General features: G+C 34.6%; 2 protein-coding genes across 2 annotated transcripts in view; both read left to right on the forward strand.

Moving 5' to 3' along the window:
- The first annotated feature begins 832 nt into the window (after positions 1-832).
- On the forward strand, positions 833-3086 carry LOC133206398 (uncharacterized). The gene has a single exon (XM_061342361.1). The coding sequence runs from the start codon at positions 1257-1259 to the stop codon at positions 2718-2720; it is 1464 nt and encodes a 487-aa protein (XP_061198345.1). The 5' UTR covers positions 833-1256; the 3' UTR covers positions 2721-3086.
- A 5783-nt stretch (positions 3087-8869) lies between these two features.
- Positions 8870-12765, forward strand: part of LOC133205022 (uncharacterized) — a 28833-nt gene continuing 24937 nt past the window's right edge. Inside the window, exons 1-4 of the mRNA XM_061340764.1 lie at positions 8870-10080; positions 10197-10330; positions 10464-10560; positions 12158-12322. Coding sequence (XP_061196748.1) covers positions 8889-10080; positions 10197-10330; positions 10464-10560; positions 12158-12322 — 1588 coding nt within the window. The 5' untranslated portion in view covers positions 8870-8888. The remainder of the gene's footprint in view (positions 10081-10196; positions 10331-10463; positions 10561-12157; positions 12323-12765) is intronic.

Below are 12765 nucleotides of genomic sequence, written 5' to 3' on the forward strand. Positions count from 1 at the left end.
TATACACGTATACTATTGTTTACCTCATTATTTTTGTTTAATAATTTGTTGATAATAAATCATTATGTGATATTTGTCCACTTCTTTGAGTTATTGTCATAGAGATTATCAGAAACAAGGTCAATTTCCTACAATCGATCTCTTTTGATATCTACCTTGGTAAACAGTCTGGTCGCTGTGTAAAGTGCAATCTAAATACCCTTGAATCTCTGTCCCTTGTCTGTGCATGTATTCACGTAGGACTTTTTAAGTTTGGCAACTTTATCGAAAGACAATTCATCAAAGTGAACACTCAGACTGTATATAAGCTTTCTTCTGGTTCATAAAAATCGATATTTTCGATCTCTGGAAAATAATTTGAAGGATCATTCGATTTAAAATATTGTAATAGAAATTGAGCAACGGATTTCAAACTTTATTTAAAATACAAAAATTTAAATTTCTCACAAGCTGCACTGTCAGAGGTGTAATTAAGTAAATTTTATCAGTCTGAAAACTTACATATGTACTTATATTACCATTACTGAATGACGGCGAAGACAAAGGGCATTCATTACATCATACAAAGGTTACAATAGCATGACACCTCGGGGTGCCTGCACTCAGGAATAATGTTACGTCAATTTCATTTATCAGTTTGTTGTAGGCCAAGTTAATGAACAAAAGGAAACTTTAAAAGTATACAAAACACAAAGACCCGCTGACAATGGCTATTTAGTAGATGATAAATGTATTACCAGTGTAGACTTGGTTTATTCCGGATAAGCTTGCAAATATCATGGTAAAGAGGTTTATGAGTTAAAATAAACCTGGAAAAAACAAGGAAAAAAGCCATTTTACTCGGCGCACAGCTGCTACTTGGAATGACGCGCATGACTGACATTTTATTTGACTATGTGAAAAAGTCATCAGCTTTTTGGTATTCAGATAATGATAACAACCAAGTTGTAACGCGATGTTTAACAGACGGGAAAATCAGGGGTTATGTACCGTTCAACCAATATTAGTCGGCGTAGCCTCCATCCAAAATTAGACGGCCCTATCTCGCCAGGTAAAACGGAACATACACACCAGTGGTGTAGGTAAACTGATGAAATCGATCTGTGTTATGTCAAATTTTGAGGGATCCTCACACAAAATACGTGGACATGTTAATACAGATTGGATGTTAATATATTCTGACTGGACATTTATTTTACTTGCCATGTTAAACCAGAACAGATGAAAAGTTTTTTTTTCCTGTGGGACAATAAGACATGAGTGTGTGTCAGTGTGAAAACCTGACGTATCTTCTCGGATTCGATGTCCTACAACAATCCTTACCGTTCGAAACCGAGGACAGGTTTGTAAAGTATGTGAATTTTGACTTCGAGCCTAAGTATCGGACGAAACGTTTCCTAATATTTGCGGGCACCTTGCTTCCGATAGGAAAAGATGACGGTTGTAACAGGGACGTGATCGTCAAGGTTCGTAGGGAACGTCCAGCTGCGGACGACTATTGGGGATTTTACTTCGCCAGGTCGGGTATCTCCAGAAATGTCCTGGCTCGTTTTGATCGAGTTGTGGACGAGGAACTTGAATTGGATATTGAGTTCGTGGACGAGTATGAAGCCAAATTTTCAGGGTATACTCAGTGGAATGAATTCATGATGCAATTTAAGGATTATAACCACAGGACTCTAACCAGTGGCGAGCACATTGTCGTGGAACCTTACTTACATGGACAATTTCAAAACTTTGATAAATATTCCGATGCCATCATGGACTCGTTAGCACATTTCTCTTACCACACCAGCAGGGGCCAGTATCTGTTACACGGACTGAAAGGCGTTAAACTTGATGGAAGTTACCGACTCACAGTGCCTCTTATTCATTCTATTAATAAGGATTTTGGTCCAAGGGACATGGCAATGGAGGGGATAACTAGGTTCTTTAGAAACCACAATTGCACAGACATTTGTCATGGATGGTCAAAACCTGAGTTGACAGACATTAACATGAATACAAAAGACATTGGTGTTCTCCATAAAACTGACAGAAATCAGCGCTGTCATCGGAACGATACAAGAGATGTCCACATCGAAAAGATCATCGCAGATGAAGGCATTTATAACTCTATTTCCGAACCAGAAAATGAAGAAAATGACCAAAGAGAAGCCGACGATAATACTGCAACATCCAAAGCACCAAAAGAAGAACAATATCATTATGCAAAGGTCAACAAGAAGGCAAAAGACAAAGGTTTTGAAGAAGTTGATTTGTCTGAAAATATGGAAATAACGTCAGAAGATGCTAGTGTGTATGGAGGATCTCAAGATACAGGGTATTCGTCCATCCGGGAACTTAAAGACTTTCAGTTTGAGAAAGATCACCATGGTGACGATATCACCAGCGATGATCCATATCTGAACGATCCAGACGAAACTGCTGTGATTGGTTTGGGAAATATTAACATGTACAATAACGAGAAGTACAATTCAGGTTTTGTAGATATACATCAATACCCTCAAGCTTTTTACCGCGAATATGAAAACGAGAAAGTCACCACCACCGCTATAATTCACTCCGAGAACAGAGAGGACAGCCTTGGGGAGAAAGTCCGGGACTCAAAGAAGAGCGATGATGTGTACGATACGATAGATTCTGTGTCCCAGGTACGAAGAGATATTAATAGACTGTCGGTGACTGAACACAGCCAAGTACAAAATACTGTAGTGTAAGACCCGACAACAGTTACGTAAAGCTTATTTGGATAGGTAGACATTCAGGTGTATGTTATGTAATGAATGACAAATATGTCGAAGACTTTAAATACCGTACCCATATAGTGAAGACCACACACAAATTAATATTCGATAATCTGTGCATTGTAATGTGATAACTGATTTTAATCATTTAATTTTGGCGTAACAAACTACAAGGGTTATTTGATCTTAAAAATGACTCTAGGTCAATCAGATACAAATCGTCACCCGAGGAAATCTATTTATAGTAAACGTCACATTAAACTGTGATCAGCAATGCCAATTGTACATTATCATTGTATATCTATTTCTATTTAAAGAGGAATAAATATATGGAGTCACTTTGGGGTTTTATTCTTATTTAGGTAGTGTGATACCAAATGATTTACGCTCCACTGCTCTATATCTGTTCAACGTACCGAAACAACTTGAAAAAAATTAAATAAATCGGGGGGGGGGGGGGGTCACACTCTTTTTATATACCCACTGAATTTTTCATTATCTCAAAAGGTCTTTAATGCAGCATGTTCACATTTACATACCTACATAAAAGTCTTCTCGTATTATTCATAGTATCATGCTGATAGTCATTAAATCTCACAGTTTCACCTGTTAAACTGATAACCTTATCGCTTTTGACGTGGTGACTGATGCTATTTAGCTATCCTTGACTGAAAGAATATTTTGTTTATGCAAGCTTTTGTGTAGTTTCACCTTACCAAATTGGAAACCTGGGACATGCTCGTGGAACACTGATCACGTGATGGTCCGTGTAAGCCAGCAGGTTAATGGACTCCTTACTTTTTTTATTACCAAAGACACAAAAAAGAATACTAGTATTCTTAACTCTGACATGACTTGTGTAATCAAGTCCCTACGATAGTTATGAATTTTTAAAATTATATATTAAGAAAAAGAAGTATTCCTTTTATTTCGTTTTGTTTGATTTCTTTGCATGCTACTGATGCGATAACTGTAGAATCTTGTTTCTGAGTTTGAAACAATGAAATTTTAGGGAGCAATATTATGTGATCATAAATAATTTTCTTATTAGAACCCGATTAGCAATGTCGCAAGCTGAGCATGCAGCCAATACACTGCGGTCTAAAGGCTCACAGCAGCATTATCTCATAGCTCTCTACATGGCAAACAAGAAAACTTGATGTTGCCATACCGGTAAATTGTCGCCAAGGAAACATACTAAGACAAAATAAAATACACAGTAAAACTGTTATAGTCTTATAATACAGGCATAAATTTTTTATGTATATGTTTTGAGACGGATTAATATCATCACTGCACATATAATAAGTATTGTGTGACTTCATTCACATGCTTGTCCCTGACAACGAAGATATTTCTTCTAAAGAAAAAAAGACTGTCCTTTTTCGTTATCATTTATTTCAGTGCATGTGTAAAAATCAGCTATCACCAATTATTAAAATATATTTTGATTACATATGAAATACAGGTTAGTAGGTCATATGGATTTCTTTTTTGTTCATCAGAAACTTTAATATATAATTATTTAAAACATGAACGTGATTGAAGTTTAATATATAGTATATATTTAAATGATATTTGTCTGTTTCAGGCGGGTAGAACGCAAGGGGGGGGGACTTTTTTCCAAGTATAGTATTTTGCTATAGTAAAATACTTTACCAGCATCCTTTAGATGCTGGTAAATTTAGGAAGTTGCCCCCCCCCCCCCCCCCCTCCCCCACACTTTTGGTCACTTTAGGTTTTTTTTGCTTGTAAGATTTATTTTTGAAAGTTGTACTCCCCTCACTTTCGAAACCGTTGCTACGGGCCTGTGTTTGTTTGTTGTTTAACGTCCCTCTCGAGAATTTTGTTGTTTAACGTCCCTCTCGAGAATTTTTCACTCATATGGAGACGCCACCACTTGCTGTTGGAGGGCTGCAAATTTATACCTATACTCAGCACTTAGGGCTATTGAGCAGTGAGGGTTCTTTTTCGTGCCAACACCTACTGCGACACGGGACCTCGGTTTATACGGTCTCATCGGAAGAACCGGTCTCTAAGTTCCGCAGCGGATTCGAACCCGCGACGTAAAGATCAACTCCTTACTTCTCGATTCTAGAGCAGACGCTCTAGAAAACCACTGTGCCACGCGGGCGACTATTTAAATGATAAGATTTAAGAAAAATAATTATATTTTTCTTTGAAAAAATAATAAAGATGTACTTTCTCATCTCAAAATCGCATACACTAACATTTGAACTATAATATATGTATAGAGAAGTCCACCCGGGATGCATTAAACACTGAATAAACATTGATTTCAAATTGGTCAGAGGCGGATCCAGGATTATTTTTATCTGGGCGGTGGGGGTGGAGTGGATGGGTTCCGGACCCCCCCCCCCCTCCTCCAGACTTCCTCTAGATCTGCCCCTGTTTGTCAAGCCCAGAATTTCATACCAAAACGTTGATAAAAGATATCTTTTTAACACCACGCTTGAATCGAGAACATTGAAACTGCATTTAAATTAAAGTTTGTATGAATCCTTTATTTCATATATACATGTTTTTCTATATTAAATTAGAAATATACGTGAATTAGAACGAAGCAGGTATTTCAGAGTTCTCTTCCTTTGAACAGAACGTTGAAAGTATATCAAACTAATATAGGTTTTGCAACCAGTATAATACACCAAAATGAAAATGAATTCGAACACAAGCATCAAGTTGAAAATTCTTCAGAATTTATTTAATATTCAGAAGAATACTCTTGAGTTGGTATATTGTGTAAATTATTTCGCCTGAAAGCTGAATATGAACCCAGAAATACATTGTATAAGGGGTGTCATGTTCTAAAACTTGAATTTACTGGTAGAAAGAAAAGTACATACACAACGTTAATTCTTATTACACAACAAAGATAAGAGTTTACCTGAAAGTACATGTACATACAACTTACAATAAAATAAAAAATAAACAAAACAGAGAGAGAAAGAGAGAGAGAGAGAGAATGTTGAAAAAGACCGTATGCAACAAGGATGTGAGTTGTCAAGGATGACTCGAAATCAGTTAATTTTTGTAAGATATCAAGAGAAGACTGCTTGTACTTGAACGGAGAGTTTTTGTTTTATACTACATGCTAATTAAGAGTTGTCAACAATGTAAGTAAACATTTGAAACAAATAAGTATGAAATGCTTAAATACCAATTTTCCAGTGAAGTGTGGGCTCTTTACGACATCTTATTCACATCGAGAGTAATTGCAGAGTAATACTCGTGCTGTTACAAATACATGAGACGACATAAAAAAAAAAAAAAAAAAAAAAAAAAAAAAAAAAAAAAAAAAAAAAAAAAAACAACAACTTTGGTTTTCTTTTCTAGAGAAGCTGTTCAGATATTACAGCATAGTTCCAGAGGGATGGTGCTTTTCCTCGCTATCACACTCTGTGTGGACATGCTGGATGTCCAGAAAACAAATAAATATACAAAATAAGGCAGTCAGAGAAACTAGCAACAAAATTCTTAAGTACAAAATACAGCAAATAACACACAGTAGAAATATTAATCAATATTCTGAAAGAATTCAGCGGGTTAAGGACAAAAAGTGATACACTGATCAATAAAATTTAGAAGGAAAAACGGAAGAAAAGTAAAAGTTCTCAAGTGGAATGTAAGCAGGTTAAAATCGGAGCAACATACTGATCATAACAGGTCGCAAAATTTAATGATTTACAAATTATATTTTGAACTTTTGTTTCCTCTTTCATTTACTTAATTTACTCGTTTGATCTTTAATTTTACCATCATGTTGTAAATTTTGAATTTACTAGGGGGAGGTAAATGCAAAATTTACAACATGATAATTTTGCATTTACCTCCCCCTAGTAAATTCAAAATTTACAACCTGATATTACTGTTAAATTTCTTAACATTTCAAATTACTGAATTATTTACTTTATTGTCCTATAGGACTTTTTGGACAGGTATAGATTCGGAGCAGTACCAGTTGCGGATCCAGAGTTCTTGAAAAAAGGGGGCCTGACAGGTTAATATAATAAAAGAATATATAATAATAAATGCAATATGTAACAAAAAATGATTTCGTAATCTTAATATGTATATTTTCAGTCACAAATGGAGGACCCCCCCCCCCCCCCGGACCCACTCTAAACCCGTCAGTGAGTGAGTACAGTGTTAACAGAATCAAGACTGGAAACTAGATATGCAAAAAAAGTACACTCCATACCTTCTTCAGACTTTCAGTGAGGAACGAATGGTTTGGATAATTTTGACGAGTGCTACCACTTAACAGGATTTGTTATAAAGAAAAGGGTCCATGGATTTTGGATAGGCAGTGGAAGGATTTGCTGTGTTTTTTATAAAAACAAAAAAACAAGGAATCAATTCTTATTGCTTGTCATGAAAGAGAAAACCACTACCTCTTTTTCTAGTGCTAAAGAGGAGGTGCGAACAAGGAGAGCAAAATGCCTCTGTTGCGACAAATATGGAGGTGAAAATTAAATCTCAATTATAACAAAAAAATTCTTTGATATTTCATCTAACATTAGAGTATACTTTATGTAAAATCTCCACAATTTGCACAAATCTCACGAAGATAGAAATTATTTGCCTATGAAATAGCGAACACACACCATAGAGGGCAAAAAAGGACCATTTTCTCATAACAATTTCGTCATATGATTGGGTCCTGGCTCCATTTTTTTCTTTGAAAGTTTATCCTCAAAGTTTGTGTACATTTTTTGGTTAACAAAAACATGGATAAAGACCCAAATACCTTAGAAATACGCTTTTTTTTTGACACAACATTCTTATTTTTCCGAGAAAATACTTGAAGCCCATTTAGTCAAGAGTAATAAAAAACGTGATTTAAATGCCACTAGTCATCAGGAGTTGTTTAGCGTACTGGTTTTTGCGTTAATCTCAAAAGAAATTGATACTCAGGATTTTTATTGCATAGCGTTCGAACCCCAAGAATATCTTTTTTTTTTAAAATAAGTTTTGCCGAGAAAATTTTCCTCAGAAGAGTTTGTCACAATTTCATAAATTTCGATTATGAGAACCGTACTTAAAATACTAAATTCACAAATTGAATATGATTATTATGTACATCTGAAGCTATGGGCATTCTGCACGTCTTCTTCGCCCATCTCCCGTACTGTTTATGCTTTTACACTTATACTTGTAATTTCACTATATAATTAACAAATGACAACATCTGTTACATAAAAATTACTTCAAATAGTAAAGATTATCATTTCGTGGCCACTTATAAAATGTAGATTAACACTGCAAGTAGCCAAATATTTTAACCAATATTTTATTCATATTAATGAATAGGATATTAAAGTCTTCACAGTAGGATTAATTGACAGAGCAAACTTCAATATCTTCTATTAGAGGTGACAATGGAAAAGCCAGGGGGGGGGGGGGCTTCCCCCCACCCCCGAACCCCCAATTTTTTCCAAACATATCCTTTTACTGTTAAATATGTTCATTGAAGGGCCTATTGCCCCCTCCTACTTCTGGAGTATAGTCAAATCATCCCCTTGGTAGTTTATTAATAAAAATTGTTTGCGAAAAAAAATTGTGTATGTGTGCATGTGATTTCAGTTAAAAAGTTTTTTTTGAATCATTTCTTGTGTTTATTACCCATTTCTTATAGGTATCATTTTGAGTACATTATTCTGCATAAAATACTTTTATATAGGAAGTCTCATAGTATTACATGTACTTAATACAGTGAAGTTGGCCAAATGAAAAGGTGACCATGTCATGGTCAACAGCAGTAAAACGTATCAATAACAATCTTAATACTTGATTTAATAATGTATCAAATCAAAACTTGTGATATTGCTTTCAATGAATACTATCGCGTTCCAAAAAGATGCTCTGTTTTGCAACGCCCAAGACTTGTTTCTATTTCAAAATCGGATGTGAAACTGGGGTAGCGTAATTGTGTCAATGTAGTTGTGTCAGAAACAGTGTAAGTGATTTTTAAGACTACTTGCCAACAAGTGTTGACTTTGGACATCTACTTCAACCAAAGAGTTACTAATGTTAAGTAAGCTGTGAAATCATACATGTATGACAGAGTATCAAAAGTGATCTTTTTTGATTTACATGAAGCTGGTTGAATTTGGTAGAATGTGTTCCAAAAGGACACTTTTTGTCGTCGCCTTGTGGACTTCATCGTTATACCAAGTGTTCGGACAGTGGCTGGATGACCAGGAGACTAATATACAGCAGAAAGCTGAGAAGCTGGCGACACAATACTTAAAGTCAGAAATACAACACATAACACGAAATATAGAGAGAAAGGTAATGCTAAAATTTGACGGAATTCAGCGTGTAATGGAAGAGAAATTGAATGCAATGATTGAAAAAGTTCAAAAGGAAAAAATGGAAAAAGAGAGTGACATTGTCAGAAATTTAAGCAGATCTATCTTAGAACAACAGGATTTACTTAAAACGCTTAAAACTAAGTTTCCGTCAGATGTCAAGGGACGGGATGACCAAAGACAGACAATTCGTGATATAGGTGTTACTGTCAAAAACATCCAAGGAAAAGTCCAGAATGTCGACAGAATCGTAAGATCTCTGGATAACCTTACCACTGAAATTGGGAAAGAGAAATTAGAAACAGCTAAGGTGGCCGATTTCCTTAGGAATGTCAATGAAAGCATACTGGATATAAAAGCCGGGCAGCAACACGTACAGAAAGAATTGGTCTCTGTTCAGACTAACCTATCATGTAAAGCGGAATCAAGCCCTACAATGAAATGGGACTCAATTGATAAACTAATGAAAGTCGTCCATGATCTACCTGGAAAATTAGACATCGCTAGTGAGCAGCTGAATGTTAACATATCCGATATAGCTGATATAGGCTTTGTCTTTGAGAATATAAGTAGCCTCAAAAGGTCACAGGAAATATTACAAAAAGAGCTCTTTTCGATTACCTCGATGTTTGGAATGCAAAATCATACAGACTCGACAAATAAGCTGATGGAGAAACTTTCGACAATTAATGCAAATATTGAAGATTTTCATCATATCAAGGAAATTATTTCCAATTTAACTTATTCATTTGAGAATGAAAAATTGAAGAAGGAAATGTTCGTAATGAATATTGAGAACATAAAAAGTCTTTTGTTAGATTTGAAGAATGGGCAGTTATCTTTGAGAGAAGATATGTGTTCTTTGCAAGCAAATGATTCCTCTATAGCCTCACTGGATCATTTAGTAAGCAGATTAGAGAATCTAACTAAAGGTATTAAAGCGAGCGACAGAAACAATTCCAATAGCACACGCGATACCGTAATAGAACCCATGACAGGTAAACTTCTACATTCTTTTAAAATATATCTATGAGAGGAAAATGATACATTTTTTTCTTATAAATTTTTATTCAAAGAATATGCATAGAATGTAATAAAAACCAAAATATTACAGGTGAAGATTGTTCTGATATACTTAAGAGGTTCCCAGACACTCAAAACAAAAATGGTGTATACAACATCACAATATCACAGAAAGAGAGGAAGTCTGTGTATTGTGACATGACAACGGATAAGGGAGGATGGACGGTCTCTCTCTCTCATATTTTTTTGTACTTCTAACCAGAAATGCTAACTTTCATGATATGCGTAGTCATAAACTTATTTTAAACATTTCTTAAATTGATGTTGTTGCAAGAAAAAACATTCAATGTTTTTGCAGGTTATACAGCGACGAATTAATGGGTCCGTTGACTTCTACCGTAACTGGACCGAATACAAGAAAGGCTTTGGAGAAGCGTATCATGAATATTGGATAGGTATTAAAATAAACAGTTTATTTTTGCTACAGTAATTGCAAACTTCTTTGATTTAGTGTCTTAAAAGGTGAACATGATAGATAAGCTTTTTATATATGCCTTTTGATTTTCCTGACTAAAATTTTAAAATATACGCTAAATGCGACCAACTGAATGAAAATGAGAGAAATGTCCAATTAAAGAGCAAAAACTCTCAAAAGGCCACTGCACATATATGTATGAAACTAAGCCTTTTATTATTTAAAGAATACATTGAGAAATCACCACATAAATCAATACGTTCAACCTGTTCTAAGAAAGACCTAAATACAAAGAAGAAAATACAACCCAATTACAAAACACTTTCAGATTCGCGGATTATAAAACAGCGTAAACTGACCCAAACCAGGTTATACTCGAATAATTTGGCCAAGAATTAGAGTCATTCCTTATAATTTAATTTTAAAACCATTAAATAACTATGGGTGTAAAATTTCATTGCTTTTTATTGGTTTAAATTTGCCGCTCAATAATACAACCGTAGTAACGGAAGTAATGGGAAGCAAGGGGAGGTAAAAACTGATACATAGGCCTAGCAGCCTTGTTGTTTGTTTACATGTGGTAAGATCGAATTATTGTTTGAAGTTAAAGGTACATTTACAATCTGGAATTTTCCATGAATTCCGAGGACTGGAAATGAGAGGATTGTATGGATACAGATGATTCAGCTGGTTGTCGGGGGGGGGGGGGGGGGGTGTCCCCATACCAAACCAGGTTATACAGAAATAATTTGTGTTCCTTTTTGGATACTAAACAATCAGAGGCTAGAATACAAACAAAATTAAATTATATGGTTTTATTATATGTCATTGATTGAATATCTCTCTGATTGGCTAAGATCCAACATTGTAGAAAATTTACCTGCACGTGACCTTACAGGTGAATGTAAGGATTTATTTTCTCCAAATTAGACTAAAATTAAATTGGGAAATTCAAATTTGATACGAATAACTTTGGAAAGTTATTTCATTTGCACTTGACTTCCACTCATAAGAACATAACATTAAGGTACATAGAATCTTGGGTGAGCGGGGATAGTTGGGGTAGGGTGTTGTGGGGGTAGGGTGTGTGTAAATAATGAGAATCCCGGCAATGGTCATCTTAGTAACCTTATCACTGCTGTTCTAAAGAATATTAAAAAAAATATCGACACCCTCTTCACTCTCAGGAAAATTTTTATCCATAGAGTGGCCAGACCCTAACCCAGAGCAGTGTCATGATTTAATTATACTTGAATCAACATAACATAGGAATGCATTTCTATCGATTTAAGTACTTGACAGTACATGACATGAGAGAAGTGTTTTAAAATTTTTTACAGTATATATGCATTATGTAAAATTTGGTCCCCGATTATAGCCCCACCCTAAACTCAGAATTATAATAATTTGAATCCACAGAACTTGTGAATGTTTGCATTTAAGTATGATTAAGTGTTGCTCTATTACTCTTGTAAAGCATTTTGTATTATTATAAATTTTGAAAATAATATGTTACAAAATAGTACGATGATTTTCAATTATTTTTTTATTTATAAATTCCGTTCATATATATTTAGGAAATGAAATGTTACACAGTCTTACATCAAAAAAATCTCAGGAACTTCGAGTAGATATGCAGAGATTCAATGGTGACAAAGCGTACGCAATCTTCTCTACCTTTTCTATTGGAGACGAGGCGAGCAAATATACACTGACGGTTAATGGATACTCAGGAACAGCTGGTATATATGTATTTATTATAATCATTTCTTATCAGTAAAAACATCAAATTAAATGTAATTACAAGGTTTTTTTCTTTTTAAATCATTGGAGAAATAGCTGAAACACTTCTTTTCGGTGAGAAAATTTTTCTTACCATCAGCAAAATTCAAAGTACCCGAATGATTAAATGAAAAAAGTGCATTTTTATACCTAAGGTATTTTGTAAAATAATTATTTAGTAAATAAATTTAAATGTGCTTCATGAAAAGAAAAGCCAGTCAATTTGTATTTGAAAAGGTGTAAGACATGGTATTATTTTGTTGTCGTAGTTGACATGCATTGTTATAATTATCCATAAGCATATGTTTGGTCTAAAAAAATCTTTTTAAGATTTCCATGTATCAAACCAAAAATTAATCGCATAAATGATTTTTAGTATATCTTATTTTCGTTTCATAATGTT

This window comes from Saccostrea echinata, unplaced genomic scaffold (genome assembly GCF_033153115.1).
Source record: "Saccostrea echinata isolate AGI-Se365-2 ecotype Australia unplaced genomic scaffold, CSIRO_AGI_Sech_v1 ptg000054l, whole genome shotgun sequence".
Taxonomy (NCBI): Eukaryota; Metazoa; Mollusca; class Bivalvia; order Ostreida; family Ostreidae; genus Saccostrea; species Saccostrea echinata.

What these genes read in the sequence shown, in the direction of transcription:
- LOC133206398 (XM_061342361.1), top strand. Translation starts at nt 1,257, where the DNA reads ATGAGTGTGTGTCAGTGTGAAAACCTGACGTATCTTCTCGGATTCGAT.